The 20587-nt window shown below is 33.4% G+C and overlaps 1 protein-coding gene across 1 annotated transcript in view; it reads left to right on the forward strand.

Annotated features, from left to right (window-relative positions):
• LOC140443428 (putative inorganic phosphate cotransporter) overlaps positions 1 to 20587 on the forward strand; it is a 46289-nt gene extending 25702 nt beyond the window's left edge. Inside the window, exons 4-8 of the mRNA XM_072534682.1 lie at positions 227 to 444; positions 4950 to 5096; positions 6660 to 6792; positions 13833 to 14080; positions 20363 to 20587. Of these exons, the coding sequence (XP_072390783.1) occupies positions 227 to 444; positions 4950 to 5096; positions 6660 to 6792; positions 13833 to 14080; positions 20363 to 20551 (935 nt within the window). The 3' untranslated portion in view covers positions 20552 to 20587. The remainder of the gene's footprint in view (positions 1 to 226; positions 445 to 4949; positions 5097 to 6659; positions 6793 to 13832; positions 14081 to 20362) is intronic.

Below are 20587 nucleotides of genomic sequence, written 5' to 3' on the forward strand. Positions count from 1 at the left end.
TAAGAACTATTTTTCTTAAATTGTTTAATATTATAACGCCACTGCATAACTGTTTCTTAAGTCTACGTCTACTGTATCTACCTGTACCATTATAATACATTTACGTATTAGCAAGTCAAATTACTAATAATTACTAATTACATTACATTCATACATCTAATTACATTAAACAAATAATTTGTGTTAAAATTCAAATTATTAATATTATTAATAACTTAAATTCCAGGTGCTCCATTTGGAACAATTATGAGTTTACCAGTTAATGGATTCATAGCCTCTTCCTGGCTTGGATGGCCCTATTGCTTTTACATCTATAGTATAGCTGGTTATATATGGGTTGTATTATTTTTCTTTCTTGGTGCTAGTACTCCCGCAGATTCAAAAAGAATATCAGCTGCTGAAAGGGAGTACATTGAGAAGTCTACCAATATCAAAGGCCAAAAAGTAAATATTATATTATAATATTAGTCCGAAAATGCTTCCTAAGGGAGCTAGAGTTCTTTGAAGATGGCGCCTTGTAATTAGTTTTCTTTAAATACCTCCAGAACGCTTTTATTTAGAAAAACGAAAACTGAAACGGTTATTTATCCTCCAGATTTGAATCAATTTCATAAATTAAGAATTTCTAGTACCTATCATAGACGTTAGTTTTGGGTTATTTTAACGATTATTTTAACGCATAACTTTTTTGTCTTTACCTTTATTCTTAATACTAGATTATTAAAATTTCAGGTATTCTAGTACTAAAAGCTACTCTTACTTTAAGTCGATAGGATACACCGTTGTCAAGAAAAATCGATTTGTAAATTTTTCGTTTTATAGTCATGAAAGTTAAATTAATATTTTTTGCGCTAGTTGGCTGTGACCCGCCAACAGAAGTATAACTTACGTTTTATAACCAACACAATTTCAATTCAACAAAAATGGTTTTTACTAATGAGGAATACGCTGATAAGTTTTAGTTTATGGCGAAATGGGGTGTAACGCTCAAGCAGCACAACGTATATAACCTGAAGAATTTCCCAATCGTGATCCGACTCATTCAATATTTACAGCTCTTCATCAACGATTAAGAGTAACAGGTTCAGTGGTCTCAGAAAAAAATTAAGGAGGACGACATGATTATGTAACAGCAGCACATGAAGATGTTATTTTAATGGAAGTTGAGGAAAATCCAGAAATTAGCGGTCGAAGACTATCTGACATGTATTCCACAATTTTAAAATCTTCCGTAGGAAATATCTTATACAACGAAAATTTATATCCTTTTCATTTTACAAAGGTACTGCTACAAGGAGATTTTCCTGCTCGTGGAGAATTCGCTAAATGGTTCTTCTTCTTAGGGTGCCTGTCCGTTCCGAACGTTGGCAATCATTCTGGCTATGATGACTTTGTTGGTTGCTATACGAAATAGCTGTGTTAAAGTCTTTCTATAGCATGATCTCAGATTAGCAAGCCAGGATATTCTTCTTCGTCCTGGGGCCCTTTTTCCTTCAATTTTACATTGCAAAATGCATTGAAGTAGCTTGTATCTGCCTTGATTTCTCATTATATATCCTAAGTACTGCAGCTTACAGCCCTTCACGATGTTGACCAAATGCGCAGTTGTGTTTGTCCTCCGCAGGAGTTTCCGCCTTCAATGTCCACGTTTCTACTCCTTACAGAAGCACTGAGTACACATAACATTTAAGGAGCCTTATTTTTATTTCTAGGGTGAGGTCATGGCTCTTGAGCACAGAGCTAATAGTCAAGAATGCACTCTTTGCCTTTCCGATGCGACATTTAATCTCTTGGGTATTGTTCCACGACTCATCGATTATAGTTCCCAAGTAGTTGTATTGTGAGACACGTTCAATTCTCATTTGGTTCAAATACAGATTTGCTCCAGTTATGTTTTCCTTGCTGATGATCATTAGCTTGGTTTTGCTGGAGTTTATATCCAGTCCATATCTTCTACTTGTTTCCGTTATTTTGTTTATTAAGTTTTGCAGCCCTTCTAAGGTTATTGAGCTTGACTCCATTTATTCAGATGACATCATCAATATCTTTTAGAGCCTCTTTAAAAATGTGTTCTGAAAACAGAATGAATATCAATGGTGAAAGTATGCACCCCTGTCTAACTCCCCTTAAGATTTTGACCTGATCTGTATATTCTCCATCTATTTGGAGCACCACTGATTGATTCCAATACAGGTTAGCTATTATTATTAAGTCTTTTCCATCAATCCCTGTCCTCTCCAGTACTTCCATCATTTGTTTATGCTTTATCGAAAGCCTTCTTGTAGTCAATCAGGCATGCAAAAACATTACAGCTGACATCTTTACGGCGTTCACTTGTATATTTCATTAAATATTTCAGTTATTATTTTTATTTGTTCTGCATCTTATAGCTTCAACAGTTCTGCAGGAATTTCATCAAGTCCCGCTACCTTTCCATTCTTCATTTGTCTGACGGCTGCCGTTATTTCTTCTGGTAGGATTTCGGGACCTGAATTTTCTTTAATGGTGGGCTCTTGTATAGTTCTAAGGTCAGGAAAACGTTTCTCCAAGTATTCTTCCCATACTTTCTTTTTATCTTCCTTGGTTATGGCAAGATTGCCTTCATCATCTGTTATTTTTCCACTGTTGCATTTTCGGAACTTTCCAGCTATTTCCTTCATATTTCGATGAACATTGAAGTTATCATATCGACTCTGATACTCCTCTATTTCTGGACATTGTTCTGTTTTTTGTTTCTCTTTGGTTTCTCTTGTTTTTCTATTTACGATGGTATGTACTCTCTTATATTTTTGGAGATTTTCTTTGTTTTTTTTTCTCTGATCCATAAGTTCAAGTATTTCATTGGTCATCCACGATTTTCGTTTCTCTGTATCTTTCTTCGTTTTTTTGTATCACGGTCAGACTTTCCTCTATAGTTCCTGCATTTTTGCATTTTGGCACCTGTGTATTTGGTTTTCACTTACCTTCAGTCGAAAATTGGGATCTTTCAGTTTTTTAGCATCACACTTCTTCATCGACTTACTTTTAACCTTCTTCATTCTGACTTTGAAATTACCTACAACTGGTACATGATCAGATATTATATTTTCAGCATTTAGTTTACTATATACCGTTGACCTGAAGATGCAGAGCAAATTATAGTATGTGAAATCGGTCGTTGGTGATAGAATAAATTGATTGTGAGTAAGTCTTATTTCTTTTTATCTATTTGATATTATCATTATTAGCAGCAAGTGCATAGTGACCGATTTTTTGTTGTTTTACCGATTAGGTGGTTTTTGGAGATGAGGCTACATTTCACAAAAATGGAACAGTGAATCAGCATAATTTTCATTACTATGCATCAAGCAATCCCTACTTTATTAACAGTTATAGTAAAACTAAGTGGTCTATAAATATTTGAAGTGGTATTGTTGGATACTATGTGATTGGCCCACATTTTTTAGATGGCTGTATGAATGGTCGTATTACACGACGGTGCTCCAGTTTATTACATTGCTCTTATCCGTGATCATCTAAATCTAGATAATAACTTTCTTGTAAGGTGGATAGGGAGACGAGGACCATCTGTTTGGCCAACGCGATCACCGGAATTGTCAAGAATTGATTTTTTCATGTTTGGCTACATAAAAAACCTTGTGAACCAGAAGCCTTCAATAACGCCAGATGATATAATAAATAGAATAAGAAAGAAGAATAAAGAATATTTACTTTAGACTTATTGGTTTAATAGCACATTATTAGTTACAGTCATTACATATTGAAATGGTTTATATTTTGTGTTAGTTATTGATTGAATCTTTATATTATAGCATTGATTGAAATATTGGATAATATTTTAATCAACGATTTGTGGTCATTATATTATATTATTACACAAGACTAAGTTATTTCTACATAGAAAAATTGAACGTAATTCCAAAATTTGAAAAAAACTAAAAATATGTCAAAAAGTAATAAGTATAGAGTATAGGAAATGCTTTATAAAAATAAAAGATTATTCTAAATAAGATATTTAGAAAAATTAAAATACATTTAAAAAATATGTATGAGGAAATGGTAATCTTATTAAAAAAAATTAATAATTATTGATGTATAACTTCTTATATACAGGATGTTTATTTCATAGCGATATCGAAATAAAAATGATCATAAATCGGTAAACATTCTGTATTTCTCAGAAATTTTGAAGAAATCTTAATATAAGAAAATATATAGGGTGTCAAATGTCAGTTTTAGACAATTCAGTCATGGCTTACTTAAAAATTGTAAAAACATTAAATACAAGTTAAAGTACCTATGGTAGTGGTACTTTTCAATAGTGACATAAAATACTAATAAAAATAAAATTACTGAGAAAATTTTGAAAACTGGAATATTTTGGCCATGTTATGCGCCACCCAGCGAGATATAATATACCCCATATAATATTGCAAGGCAAGATAGATGGAAGAAGAGGGCCAGGTCGAAGACAAAGGTCATGGCTTAAAAACCTGGGGGAATGGTTTAATAGATCCTTTGCATCCCTCTTCCGAGCTGCCGTCAACAAAATCAGTATAGCCAATTTGAAGCCAACACACGATAATCGAGCAGAGCATAAGAAGAAGAAAAGAAGAGAAAATAATGTACTTGCGTTTTGACTCACCCCATATTCGATATTAAGAAAATTGACAACATCAATTATTTTTGAAAATTTCAACAATCAATAAAAACATGCAACAGCAACAGATCATAGTTACTGTGCTTCTTTTTAATTATAAAGGGAATTGAACTTTTTACCATTTTCATAAAAAATTGGTTACACTAATTATTCACTTTGTATATATATATATACTTATATATATATATATATATATATATATATATATATATATTCCATCCGCTAATAATATATTATCTACAGTTTGAAACATTACTTAAATTTTTTTATTTGTTTATAACATTTTTAGTTAACAGTTCCGTGGAAAGAAATTATTAAATGTAGACCATTTTGGGCGCTGTTTTTGGCACAAGTTGGCCAAATCTGGGGTTACAATACATTACTAACTGAGATGCCAAATTACATGAGCAACGTTATGGGCTTTGATATATCGTCGGTAAGTTTTCATATACTAATTTGAGGTATATTTTGAGGTAAATACTAGTTTGTGCTCGAATCGGTATCAATATAGTGTTATGACGTCATTTCAGCAATCCAGCTTCGTTAGACACTCGGGATAATACCAACTTAAACTCAGAAAGTCCAACAAATTTCTCCTAAATGTTTACCGCTGCAGTGCTAAGATAAAAGATTAACTTTAATAATAATAATATTAACTTTAAGATTAATTCTTTCAGCAAAACATGCCATCGCTTTGAATAGCTAAATATATGGTCTAGGAGGATATTTCATACAGCCAAGAAGACAGAAAACAATATTATTAAATGGTTTTCGTTCATGGCCACCAAAGGGAATTCTGTACGCTAACCACTGCAGTGGTAAAGATAAAGAGGCATTCGTTGAACTTTCCGAGTTTGAATTTTTATCAGCCTGAGTGCCTGAGTGAAAACAGTATATTGTCTGACGGAACTTGCTTTCCAATTTTCCTGTCTGACGGTCTGAAAATTTTTGGGAAAATTAGAGGGAAAAAGGAACCAAGAAAAGTCGCAGAAGTAAAACGTGTCAGACTCGACCTAATCAAGCGATACCCAAAGTTTAGAGAGAGTAACTATCATAAACCTTTTTTGCCGACGGGCACTCTAACTATATGAAATGTATGCAATATGAATACGCAGATATGTACACATTTTCTTATTAAAATATATACAACAGAGTTACTTATTTTTTCTTAAAAAGTAGTCGATAATCTTAGCCTGATTTTTTTTTGTAACAATAAATACCTAGCACTTATTTGTTGCTCTAAATTATAGGTAAAAATTAGAAAAATTGACATTGGATTGGCAGTCCAGAAATCTTCTTATAATATTACAAGCGGTTACGACTTACCAATTGTATGGAATTTCCACGAAATCGGAAAAATCTTGGTCTTCTGACTCATCTGTGGCTTTAGTATTAAATTGGGTGGTTTCATTGTTTGGCTGTAGTATCTTTAAAAATAGATAAATTATCGTTAAAAGAACCACATCTCGAAAAATCTTAGCCCATCATTTCAATTTCTAGGTTTTCCTACTTTCTACATGTGATACCTAAAGTTTTTTCATTTTCGAAAAATTTGCACTTCATAAAACAATTTTTTATGCAATTTTCGGAAATACTATGCCAACTTTTTTTCATCATATGAATAGCAGAGAGAACTGAAATTTGTCTTGCCATGTCATTGGGACCAGCTGACGACGTCGTGTGATAAAAATTCGTATTTGCTATAATTTTTCGTGCAACTTTTTTTCTATAATTTCTCTTGTCTCTAAATCTTGTATCTTCTCTAAATATCTAAACATTAATTATTATAAATAAAATAATTAATGTTTGCATTTTGATGACGATTTTCGAAGTGAAAATTGAAGTGGAAATTGAATATTATATATATATATATATATATATATATATATATATATATATATATATATATATATATATATATATATATATATATAATACGGATACTAGATAAAAGGATGTACGGCTGACGCATAGTCTTAACAGATTCTTATATTTTCAGAATGGTCTTCTCTCGGCTGTACCATATTTAACATGTTTTTTGATGTCTTTTGTATTTGGATTTAGTGCAGACTATAGCATTAATAACAAATACTTAACTAGAACCACAGCAAGGAAAATTTTTAATGCAATTTGTAAGTATATTTTTTCAATAGTTATTATTTTGGGGTACCTGTATTTATGTGGGTATGGATAGTGGCTCGTTTCATTTAACTTGTATGATTACTACTTGTCAAACATTTCATAAAATCTGAAGTCTTATATTAAAAATACTCTTTAGAATGTATGTATTATCTACTTTATATAGGGCTCACCAAATCCGGAAGTTGTAGTATATGGTGCCCAGAGTGGAGCTCGTCTCCTAGAATTTCACTCTAATTTTATTCTAGACCAGTCGACAGTCATAACTCAGGGGTTTTCTAGGTAGATGAACTAGTATATTTCGTTGATAAATGAATCAGTGGGAAGAGAAAGCGGACAAAAAACTTCCTCTATTGAAAACTATCCACTTAGTATTTAACACAATTTTAATTACCACTGTATAGAGCAATCTATCCATGATAAATATTGATACAAAATTTAATGAAGGCAACTATTAATGTGTAAATCCTATCAGTCTTTTTTATTATTCTCTTTGCTACAGCAAAGTTAGGGTCACGGTATGAACGAGTGACCACGAATAGGGTAGTACTGGTTTACCGTTTCAAATCTTCTGAGGTCTGTTAACGCTCTGACGAACCTTAAAACTGTGTGGTTTTTGTTTAACCTCCAACTCTATCAAAGAAATGTGTAAGTGTATCACTTCCTCAGATATATTATGTTTTAATATAATCCATTATGAAGGAACACATCTCGTTAGGGTTCTTTTTGCCTTATCCTTTATGATATACGTGGAAGTAGCTTTTACCGGTTTTAAGATCGTGTATATTAAAAACACTGACTGTAAGTTGAATTAGGTAAAATGTATCTTGGATAAGTGTTACTAGTAGAAATAGATTTTGCATATAGTCAATGCATATTTCTCCTACCGATGGATCCACTTTGGTAAGGGCTTCTAACTCATTCATTTTAGCAAAAAACTTTTTTGATTGACGTACATGCATCATCTTTTCAGCTATGGCTATTCTCTTAGCATTATTATTCAAATATTGGGACTTTTTTTAAATCTAGTTCTTCGCATTTGCTGCAGATGACAATCTGAGGCCTGCCGAAGCGTAACTGATAGAAGTCAGTAAAGACAGCTCTATAAAATCCATATTTAACTGGGACATCTGGAAATTTTTCTGAAAATAACAAATGCATTATTTTTATATTTAGTTTTTTGTTCAAATATATTACTTCGCGTCCAGTGTAGTGTGCTAGTTTGAGAGGAAATGACTCAATATAGGCTTTTATACTCTTGACTATTTCTTCAGGTTTTACATTTGCTGGTTTTTGTTTACCTCTCATGTCAACAGATACTTGTCCTTTTTCTAAAAGTTCTATCAACCGACCTACTCTGTGTTTCGTTATAGCATGCAGACTTAAAAATGCAGATTTACAAACAGAATAAACTCCTTCACTTGTTGTCACTCTGTACGAAAATAAGTGTTCATGTGGTTTTCTCCTGTTATCTTCAGTTTTTTGTCTAGGGCGCCGTCGGGCAACTGTCAATATTTCAATAAGGGACTAAAGATAAGCGTCTTAGGCATTTCTGTTTTCTAGTTTATAAAATTTTGTAAAAATCTCTTCTCTACTGTTACACTTCTTAAAAATGATCTTTATTCAACACCAACAATATTACAATACTTTTTAACTAACTGACAACTATATATTTCAACGTTCCAAATTAAAAATAATACAACTGTTCCCCAACTGTCAAAAACATCTGTTATATATATATATATATATATATATATATATTTTCTGACGTTCCAAACTTCACTAGACATTTCAAGAATTTTCGATGTCATCTTGAATGTTCTCGAACTACTTCTTCTTTTTCGTCAATGGACTTTTCCTATGTGGGATAAATCTTTTGTAACATTACTTCCTCCTTTAGTTATTCGCCTCGAATATTTGGACTATCGGGGATCGATTGAAGCCAACGGGGTGGATCAGTTCCATGGTATGGAGCTAGTCTCTCGATATGAACTACCTTGGGTTTACTTCTAGCTGAAAACTGGATGCGATAGATTAGATCATTTATTTTCTGCAGGATGGTATACGGGCCTTCCCAGTTGAAGTTTCGGACTAAGTCCTTTCTTCCGTGTGGGATTGTATAACCATACTGGGTCACCTCTTGCGAAAGTTGTACCAGTAGCATGCATGTCGAGCCTGGCCTTGGCTTTATCACTTTGGAGCTTCAAACTTTTACGGGCAAATTCGTAGACTTTTTCTAATTTTTCTTTCAAATTTTCAATGTAGGTCGGGGATGAACGTTCTTCTTCGCAGGGAGGCAATCTTCCGAAAATAAGATCTTGAGGAAGCTTCATTTCTCTTCCGGTGATCATTATTGATGGAGAATAACCAGTTGCTTAATGTTCGGAACTTCTATAGGCTAACACGAACAGAGGAATTAAACTATCCCAATCTTTTTGATTATCAGAGACAAACATTGAAATGTATTCACAAACAGTTCTATTATGTCTTTCGACCATTCCGTCTGATTGAGGATGGAGAGGCGTAATGCGAGTTTTCTTAATACCCAAGGATTTTGATTAATTCTTGCCATAATTCTGATTCAAAATTCCATCTTTGATCAGAATGTAACTCTAAAGGAACTCCATGTCTTGATACGACGTGTGTTATAAATGCTTCTGCTACTGTAGTCGCTTCTTGATTAGGAGGGGGTACAATTCCAGGCCATTTTGAAAAATAATTAATTGCGACCATTAAGTACTTGTTCCCTCTCTCTGTCATCGGAAGTGTACCAAGAATATCCACTGCAAGTCATTCAAAAGGCTCTCCGGAAAGATATTGTGCCATTTTATCACGACTTCTTGTTCTAGGGCCTTTTTTACCATTACATAAATCGCATTTCCTACACCAATCTTCTACATCTCGGCGACAATTGATCCAGTAAAATCTGTCTCGAACTCTGGCCAGTGTTCTTTTGACTCCAAAATGTCCTCCAAAAAGGCTGCTATGAAGTTCTTGCAACACACTTTTAATGTGTGATTTCGGCAGTACCACTTGTTGAACTATACGTACTCCATCGGGACTTTCCCACTTCCGATATAATAGACCATTGAAAAGATACAGAGATTCCCATTGAGCCCAGTACGCTTTTATAGTTCCACTGTATTTGGTTATTTTCTGCCAAATAGGTCTTGCTCCATTTTTAAGCCATTCTTGTATGACTTTTAAGTCATTATCTTTCTTTTGACTCTTTTTAAGGTTTCCAGGAAAGTCTAATCATTATCTTCTTCCTGTATAACTGTGGTTACCTGGAGATTTACTTCTTCGGTTATGTTCTCTTTATCTTCAAGTCTTTTACAGTACTGGCATTGTCGTGCCAAACAGGGTCGCCTAGAAATAATATCGGCATTGTTATGAAGACGCCCTTTTCTAATAGGACTATGTGATGGGCTTCTGGATGTCGATCTAGGCTACCTTCTAGCCTCATTCTTTGGATGTTCTCTCCTTGTTTGGGATCGGCTTCTGCAATTGTTTTGAAAATGTCATATTCTCCCGCAATTAAAACATCTTCTGTTTTCATTTCGAGGTTTTTGTTGAAGATTTTGCAGTATGTTTAAAATTTGGGATAAAATAGGTTGTTGGTTATCTGCGGTTGGGATTTCTTCATTTTCTTGAAATCTTATTTCTCTTAACTTTGGGCGAGATCTGAAAATGCTTTTTGCCACTTCATACTCCTGGGCTGAGACTAGTGCTCCATTTAGCGATTTGTGATGTTGTAATCGGAGAGCTTGTTGCATTTCAACATCCTGTAGTCCATCTATGAATGCCTGTATTCCAATTTGTTCTAGAAAATCTTTAGGTGCCTGAGGGTATGCCAAGTGCAATAGTCTTTTAATGTCGGTTTCAAATTCTTACAGGTTTTCGTTATGTTTTTGATATCGAATTTTTAGCTGACTTTGGAAAACCTGCTTTAGATGCTGCTGGTCATATCTTGTCTTTAAAGCTTCAACGAGAGAGGTATAACTGGGTGCATGTTGGGGAAGGAATTGCAAAACGGTTGCTGCCTGTCCTCGAAGCGACACCACCAAAGAAGCTGCCACCTGTTCTAATTGTACCTGGTTCAATTATGGAAGGTGATGAAGCTGTTTGTTTAGATTCGACCGTTAGTTACTGAAACAATAGATAAAGAAGCTTGGGTATAAATTTTTTTTTCTAACTCAACTATTTGTATTTGTAAATTAGATTTCAAATCATTTTGTTGTTGTTCTATTTTATTTTTAAAATTGTTTTGTTTTTCTTCTAATTTATCTATTCTACTAGTGATTTGACTTATCTCTAACCGAAAATTTTCGTGAATTTGGAATAAACCATTTATGATATCTACCTTTATTTTTTTACGCTTTTCCTTTTCCTCTTTCACTTCTTGCCCACGCTTCTCATTTTCCGCTTTATCTTCTTGTCTACGCTTCTCTTCATCTTCTTTTATTTTTAAAAACCATGCAGAGAGTCCGGACTTATCCATTTCTTTGTCAAACTCAGTGGATCTTGTATTTACCATTAACAACTGCTAAATATTTCTTTATCCCACCGCTGTCACCAATATTACACTTCTTGAAAATTTACTTTATTCAACACCAACAATATTACAATACTTTTTAACTAACTGACAACTATATATTTCAACATTCCAAATTAAAAATACAACTGTTCCCCAACTGTCAAAAACATCTGTTATATATATATATATATATATATATATATATATATATATATATATATATATATATATATATATATTTCTTTTTTTTTACGTTCCAAACTTCACTTTTCAGAATTTTTTCACATTTCAAGAATTTTCGATGTCATCTTGAATGTCCTCGAACTACTTCTTCTTTTTCGTCAATGGACTTTTCGTATGTGGGATAAATCTTTCGTAACACTACATTCACAAGAAATCGCAAGAAAGCATTTCTTCTTATATCTACAATGTAATAAGTATAGTAAGAATTAAATATTTAACAAAATTTGAGGTTATAACAACATACCTGCATGGTTCTCCAATCGTTTTGCTTGGAATAGTACAACTTTTATAACTAGTATACTGTTGTCCAGATTGTCTTGCTTTTTTATTGATAACAGGCTTCCAACACTCTGGATTTCGCCTTTTTTAATTTTTAATTCGAGATTATCTCTTGTACACTTTCCATAGTGACGAATGACAAATGTATATTGGGACGAATAGATATGCGTGGTAGCTTTTGTAGAAAAAGTGGACAAGTCCAGGACTAATCCTGTTTTTCCACAATACCAAAATTTCTAATACACATAAAAGCATTATTAGTATGAGGATATGTCCGGTTAATAAAATTACCCAAAATAATATTTTTTAAATTTGTCGCTTTGGTATTCTAATCTTCTCTGTAGCACCTTCGACTTTTACTTTTACATGTGCTTTTATACTTATTCCATCACACGTACTAGTACACGGATATCCTCCAGGTTACATAGAAAAGAGCGTTTTTCAAAAATGTAAATGTAGACGGAATTGCTTGGAATGCAATTTGGCATGTAAAAATTTTGCTTGGTACAATTGCTCGAATATGGAAAACTATAAAGAAAATCAATTATTAGATAATCTGTTACTCATATTTTTTTACTTAATATATCTTTTTTGTATATATATTAAAGAAATCATGTTCTCTTATTTGATACCTTACTTTCATAAAATGTTAAATAACATTAATAAAAAAACTTCCAGAGGTGAGACGCACCCTGGGTACCAGATACCTTGGAGATGATGGCTGTCATAATGTTCATGTTCAGCAACCCCACAACCTCCGAGTAATGATTTTTGACTGATTTCGAATGAAAATATTATAAATATTTAGGAAACGAGGTCCATGCACTTGGGCACCAAGTAGCTTAAGGACTATTGTCATCATAATATTCGTCGTGTTTAGCGTCCTCGAAAATTCCCGAGTAACGACTGTATATATCAATTTTTCATTTTCTACGCTTTTTGGAAATGTATTTTCCTTATGCACAACATGCAATTGTCATTTTACCTCCATGAAGCAATTCCATATTGCTGCTGACAATTGGTAGGCTTAGTGCTTCGTTGCCTTGCCTATTCGCTATGTGTAAGTTCGGAAGAGTGACACCTAGTGTCGTAGATCAGCGAAATTGTTAGCACTTTTAATTTATTACTAGTATGTAAACAACAAATAAAATTACCTACATAAACTTGTTGATTTAATACAATAATTATTGTAATTTATATCAACATTTAACGACGAAAAATGTTTAATGGATTTTTAATTGTAAAAATAGATAACTATATTTTTTACGTTTAGATTTCATCATTTGAACATTAAAGATAATATATGTTGTTAAAAAGTAAACATTTCGAAACAGCGACACCTAGTGGCAGAGATCAGTGAAGTTTTTAGTAAACTATAAATAAAATGACTTAAACTTGTTTATTTAATACAATAATTATAGTAATTTATATTGGAAGTTTTATTATTATACTTCCGAGGCGTTAGCTGGGTTTTTTTGTTTTTTTTTATCATAAAATAGGTAGCTACCGCTACAACCCTCCTCCGTTATCAGGACTTGGGACCGGCAGTGACAACTGTGAATCTGCTTATTTCCTGTCCCAGGAGGAGTTACTATATTCCTTAAATTTACCAAATACCTTTCGTTAAGAGAGATCTCGTTTTGACTTATGAAACACGCGCTACATATGGCTATTCACGTATTGCGGTGAAACGTAGTCAATGAAAGTAAGATTTCTGAAGCGTAGAATAGTATAGAAAAAGACAATGTCCTTATTTTCAAATTTCTTTCTTGTACTGTTGGAACTATTTTAAGTGTAGTCTCTTAATGACCAAATAACATCTGCCCAAACAAATATCAACAGTTAGTCTATTCAGTCTAATACACAAGTTAAACAGAATTTTTGATTTTACCACATTTAGCCAAAAACTTAGCTTTACCTAAAAGTTAATAATTCAATTACTATCTGAATAAATTATAATTTCCTCTCTTTTAGCTGGTATTGGAGCTGGAACATCATTATTGGTACTGAGTTTTTTGCCCGAAAGTGCTATTACTCTATCAGTTGTTATGTTAGTCAGTGCTGTAGGAATACAATCGGCAGCTACTGCAGGATATACATTAAATCACATTGATTTGTCACCGAATTTTTCTGGGACCCTTCAAGCAATCTGTAATAGCTGTGGTAGTGGTTTATCGATCCTTGCACCATTATCAGTTCAGTTCATTGTAGGTACTGATGAGGTAAGTTGTATGTTTTGAATTAAGAAAGTTTATTAGATATTTTATCTGGTCAAGGTACCCTTGTCAGGGTCTTGTCGGTTTGTGTCATAGGACAAAACGCTAAAATTATCCACATTTCCACCCTACACATAGATCTCGTGGACTCAGCTTTTTCGCACTCCTATCTCTGGACCTTAGTATTTTATAATTGATCCTTTATATATACCAGTATATATACCAATGTGACACTTATGTTCCGTCAGTCCATCAAGTTCTCCTTGACATTCTCGCATTAGCCTAGAGTCTACCTTAGGGCTTCCATAAGTCCCCATTACTGCTTAACTGTCTGTACATATCTTGATTCGCTTAAGTTTCAAAGCCTATTATTTCCAAGTTAGTCTCGAGTCTCAAGGTACTTTACTTCACTCACAGATTTAAATGTATAGCATCTATGTTTATTAGAGTCCTCACACCCTATAAGTTTCTTCTAAATTTTATAATTTTGGATTTCTACAAGTTTGCTAACCCTTAATCGGTAAGATGAAAAAATATTACACAAACGTTAAGGTATAGTCTATTAGACGGCTATATTTAGAAAGTCATAAAAAATAAAATATACAAATGTTTTTATTTTATATACCAGATATATACTAAAAATATCGTTAGTGTGTCTAATACCAAAAATTTAAATACAGTTTAATATAAAACAACTTTGCATTTGTAATAATATAAACGCAATACCTAAATGAAACAGAACAAACATATCTGAAAAGATAAAAGCAGCAACAATCCCAAAACGTATGTGTTATTTAGAATAGAGCACCTATTCTAAATAACACAGGTTATGGCGCTCTCTGGTCCCTTACAAATTTCATTCTTATTCGCCCATAACTCTCCAATTAAAGGAAGGTTAGCTGACCTGAGAGCTCGGAAGACGTTAGGTTTGCGTCAATCGCGGCCAGTCGGAATCAGAGATTGGTGGCTTAACGTGAGTAAATTTTTGCCTTGTGGAATAATCCTGAGCATAGCATGTTTATTACCATAAAACGAAGTTAAAACAGGATATACATACAACTACAGTTAAATAAAAGCCGTAAAACATCCGTAAAGTAGAAATGTTTATCGAAGATTAAGTATAGATATAACAAAAAGCCACATCAGCCAAATCCACGGTGTTCAGAGATTCGTCCATTACCAGTACCATTACCATTACACCAATCTTAGGATTACCACCCTAGGTCACTAGGCTTCAGTTCAGGACATAGATTATCTATATACTTCAGTGTATAATGACAATTATTGACTTTGAGTGACTCATAGGCAGTATTCATCCCAAGAAAACTGAAACCAAGGGAAAATAAACCTGCCACTGAATTTTCGAACGAGTCCTCTAAATCTAATACACAGTCATATCCAGATAAATCAAAATTTTGGTAATAAATTTATGAATTAAATATTACTCCACAGTCATATCCAGATAAATCAAATTATGGTAATAAATTTGTAAATTAATATAAATACATTGTCATATCCAGGTAAATCAAAATTTTGGTTAACTAATTCCATATAAACTATTAGATGCGCATATATAGGGAACACTCAATAGTTTTCTTTGTCATTTATTGACAATTTTCATAAAGTTTGGATTAGGTAGTGGCAGTATCATAAAATTTAGTAGTCTTTTTGAACTGATCTTAGGGAAGTAAACATATACTAAGGCATATTCTGGCCCAGATTCTGATTTGACTCTTATATTTCTGACTTAACATGAATTAAATCTTATGAGATCGACCTAGTGTCATTAATCTATTAAAATTCAACATAATTTTTATGTAAGAAAAGGATTTCTACATCTGTTTACGCAGCTAGTTCAACTCCTTTTAATGTTTTTTCACTGAAGATGGTCCGACTAGACCGAAAACGTTTTGAAAGTTTGTAAGCCTTTTTGATAAATTTTTCATTATCTTTAATAAATAATATACTATTATACACAAGAAGTTCTTACTTCTAAGAGTAAATAATACAAAAGAATTCTAGATGAAAGCAGTGGCGGATCTCGACATTTGCCTTGGGAGGGGAACTTCCAACTTAGGGGGGGGCCTTCCAATGGAACACCTACCAAAAGACATAAAAAAGATAATGTCAAACTACTCAAAGGACATAACTACATAGGTTTTTTTAATTTTGGACCTTTGGAGGGGGAATTTTCCTATTTTCACCCCCCGTGTATCCCTGGATTAAAGAAATTAACAAAGGAAAACCACAAATATTAGAAGACATAAATAAAACGTGGAATGGAATAAAAAGCTGGATATATTCAGCGGAAAAAGAGTGCACACAGAGTAAAACCCAAAAGAACATGGATGTCAGGGGAAACCTTAGAATTAGTGGAAAAAAGAAGCATTATACTAAAACATCACAAAAACAGGAAGCTACACTTAAGAAATAGCGGAACTAAACAGGAGAATAAAAGGTATGTGCTCCAGAGATAAAAACATCTATATAAATAACGTGTGTCAAGAACTGAAGTAACATGCAAACCGCCATGAAAGTCATGAACTGTTTAAAAAAGTTAAATATTTGGTCCGAGAGATCAAACCACAACTTCTAGCAGTTCAAGATTATAATAGAGAAGTAAAAATCGACATAGAGAGCATTGCAGAGACATGGAAAAGTTACTGCTCAGAACTATACAAAAACACTTCAAAGGGTACATCAGTCTTAGAACAAAAGGAATATGCAATTAAAGAGAAAGAACAAATAATCTTAAAAACAGAAGTAGAGAAGGCTCTCAACCAATTTAGAAACAAAGAATCCCCAAGGATCGATGGCATACCAGTGGAGACTCTAAAAGCAAAGGGTGAGATTGGCGTAGATTTAATACTGGATATGTGCAACATGATATGGATCACTAGTAAATGGCCTGATGAGTGGTACGAATCAACCTTTATCCCTATCCATAAAAAGGATCACTAACCTTACGCAGCAATTACAGAACTGTTACCCTTATTCCTCAGGCAAGCAAACTCCTGCTACATACAATCAATGAACGGCTAAAGAACGTTCTACTTCCAGAGATAGGCAACGAACAATGCGGATTCTTACCAGGAAAAAAAATGCGAGAGCAGATACTGAACACCAGGCAAAACATAGAAAAAGCGAGAAAACACAACATACCAATGCTGCTCTGTTTCATAGATCACACAAAGGCTTTTGATTAAGTAAAATGGGATCCAGATGACACACTTATACTGGCAGCGAATTAAGTCGAAAGGATTACCATCACTGAACGGATTCAAACTTCAGAGAAGAATTCGGACTTCAGTTCAACACCTAGAAAACAAAAATAATGATCGTAGACTGAGCAAATAATAATTTACCGCACATACACCAAGTGTCGAATTTCAAAGTGGTAGACAGATTTGTATAATTGGGCTCTCTGATAACCAACAATGGCGATTACTCCTTAGAAATCAAGCGTCGACTAGAAATGGCCCGAACCGCAACAGCTAAACTGATTAAAATATAAGACCAAACAATAACAAGGAATACTAAGCTTAGGTTAGTCAATGCCATTATTTTTCCCATTGCTACATATGCAGCTCAAACATGGACTTTAAAAAATTGTTAGGAGTAAGATCGAAGCTTTGAAAATGTAGGACCATAGAAGAATTATACGCGTGTCTTGGACAGAACATAGAACCAACCTGTCAATTCTGGAAGTGCGTCATATAAAAGACAGGCTATCAAAAAAAGTAAACTGAGTATACCTAATTTATTTGGGCCACATGGATAGAAGAACGGCGACCATGGAACTATTGGTAGTAGAAGGAAAGGTAAAACGACATAGACCAAGAGGAAGATCTCCAACACGATGGGCAGACCAAATGAAGACTTTTGGGAAAATCCCTACATGAAGCCGTCCATATGATATAGACTGGCAGCCACTGGAAACAGCAAGCTAATAATATTTAGAGTATCACCATGCCCTCGCAAGAGCCCAATTGTAGATAATGTCATATCTTGAGAACTACTGAGAGAATCAATTTGTGACAATAAAGTTGAAAGACCTTGATGGGTTCCATACCATACCAACTAACAATAATAACAGAGGAAGCTAGAGCTGCCTGAGGAAAGGAATGCCAAATGTTAAAACGTAAAATGTCTTGCAAAACAGAAAAACAAAAAACCAAATAGGTATATCGTATCGATGCAAGGTAATTGTAAATACGTATTTCTGATTATTTGGTCGTCATCAGTACGGTGCAGCCATGTTATAAAAGAAACATATTAACTTAAGAAAAAGTCACTACATAACCAATGGACCAATTTGTGGCAATAGAGTTAACCAGCTACTTTTCCTTCCATGCTATGCCGTTGCCATTGCCGTTGCGAGACACTTTTACCTTTATTATTCACTCGTATTAACATTTTCTATTTGTTTTAAACGTTTTAGCGTTTGGCATTCCTTTTCTCAGGTAGCTGTAACTTTCCCCGAGGATATTGGTAGTTGTTGCCCTAGAAATAATCAGTCTTTTAACTCTATTGTCACAAATTGGTTGCATTGCTCCTGTAGTGATCCTTTTCCAAGTTACATGCTCCTTTTCTAACTTGGCTGCACCGTACTGATGACGACCAATATATATATATATATATATATATATACATATATATATATATATATATATATATATATATACATATATATATATATATATATATATATATATACATATATATATATATATATATATATATATATATATATATATATAATACTGTTGATCACAGCTTTTAAAGTTAGAAGATAAACTTTGAGATTCTTTGGGAAAAACAGCTGAAAGGATAGGCTAAGTATCTTATAAGTCCTTTCTCGAGAGTTTCGATTTCGATTTCGAGTTTCGATTTCAGTCCGATGCATAAAAGGAAACACTTGTTCGTTGTTTTTGTACCAGTTTTGTGAATTTACACTACATGTTTTTTGTAAAAAAAACTTATACAATTTTGTACAAATTTTTTTATAACATTGATCAGCTTTCATTACGGCGCTAATCTCAAATTGTAAGTATCAACTTAATCAAATAGACTGTCAATTTTTCATGTAAAACTACTTGTAGCTTATCCTTGATGATGTCTATGACTATTGACGAAATATTGGAAAAATAAAGGAATAAAGAATACACTTAGCCTAATATATCGGTTTTAAAACGTCTTGCGTCGTTGTCCGATGCCTAGTTTCCACGAATTTCTATCATTCCATTGTTCTTCGGTCAAGCTCATTGCCTTTGTTATTCCCTCCTTCCATGTTCTTTTTGGTCTTCCTCGTTTCTTACGAATTGGTGGTATCCATTTCATGGCGATTTTTGGTAGTCTTGTTTCTGGCATTCTTTGAACATGGCTATACCATATAAGTTGTTTCCTTTCTATGTCTGTTGCCAGTAATCCATCTACCCCCATCCGATTCCTTATTTCATCGTTTCTAATTCTGTCTGCCCTAGATATTCGAAGTGATCGTCTAAATACATCCATTTCTGTTGCTTCGAGTTTTCTTTTATTGCTTTCTGTTAGTCTCCATGTCTCTGTACCATAGGTTAATAACTCGTCCTTAGCAGCAATTGATTCGTCATCTGAGATGGCGTAGACTCCAAGGATTGTCACTGGCGTTTGATTTATGTTGATATTAACACGTATGATGTTTTCGTCGATTGTCTCGAAATCAGTTATTTTGTGTTTGAATTTTTTGTGTATCATTACAGAGACTCCTCTCTTTGCTCTTTGGTGTTTTGGGATGCCACTGAATATGTGTGTATAGTTATTTACAGTTTCTGTGCCAGTTCCTTTTTTCTTAGTCTCCGTCAAGACTACTATATCCATGTTGGCATTTTTCAGTTCATGAATAACTTCTTCCATTTTTACTCTTATTCCCTGGACATTCCATGTACCAATATTCAATATCCGTTTCCGTAGCTTGTGTCTTTTTCCATATAATCCGTCCGAAATTCTTAGGCAAGCATTAGGCTTTTTAGTAATTTCCAGTTTTTACAAGTGACAGGGAACTGACCTGACGCCTAAACCCCCAACCTGGAGGACCAGGTAATTTTTCCACAAAGTTTTCTACCTCTAGATCGATATATATATATATATATATATATATATATATATATATATATATATATATATATATAATAAAGATAAAAGGTATCGGCATAGCTCGCAACAAAGAAAAAAAATATAATAAAATTTGTGTATAAGATGGAAGGCAACTTGATATATTTTATTAATTATTGTTATTATTTATTTTAGTCAAACAAACTTAAATGGCGAATAGTATTTATAATAGCCGCTATGATGTATATTGTTCCAAGTATACTGTTTGCCCTCTTTGCTTCTGGAGTCCGTCAAAAGTGGGATGGATCAACTGACGCAGAAGAAAGAAAAATATCTGAAGCTAGAATGAAGAAAGTCTCTGTATGGTCTATTATGTCTGTGTAATATTTATATAAATTATATTTTATTTATTTTTTATAA

This window comes from Diabrotica undecimpunctata, chromosome 6, assembly GCF_040954645.1.
Source record: "Diabrotica undecimpunctata isolate CICGRU chromosome 6, icDiaUnde3, whole genome shotgun sequence".
In the NCBI taxonomy this organism is placed as follows: Eukaryota; Metazoa; Arthropoda; class Insecta; order Coleoptera; family Chrysomelidae; genus Diabrotica; species Diabrotica undecimpunctata.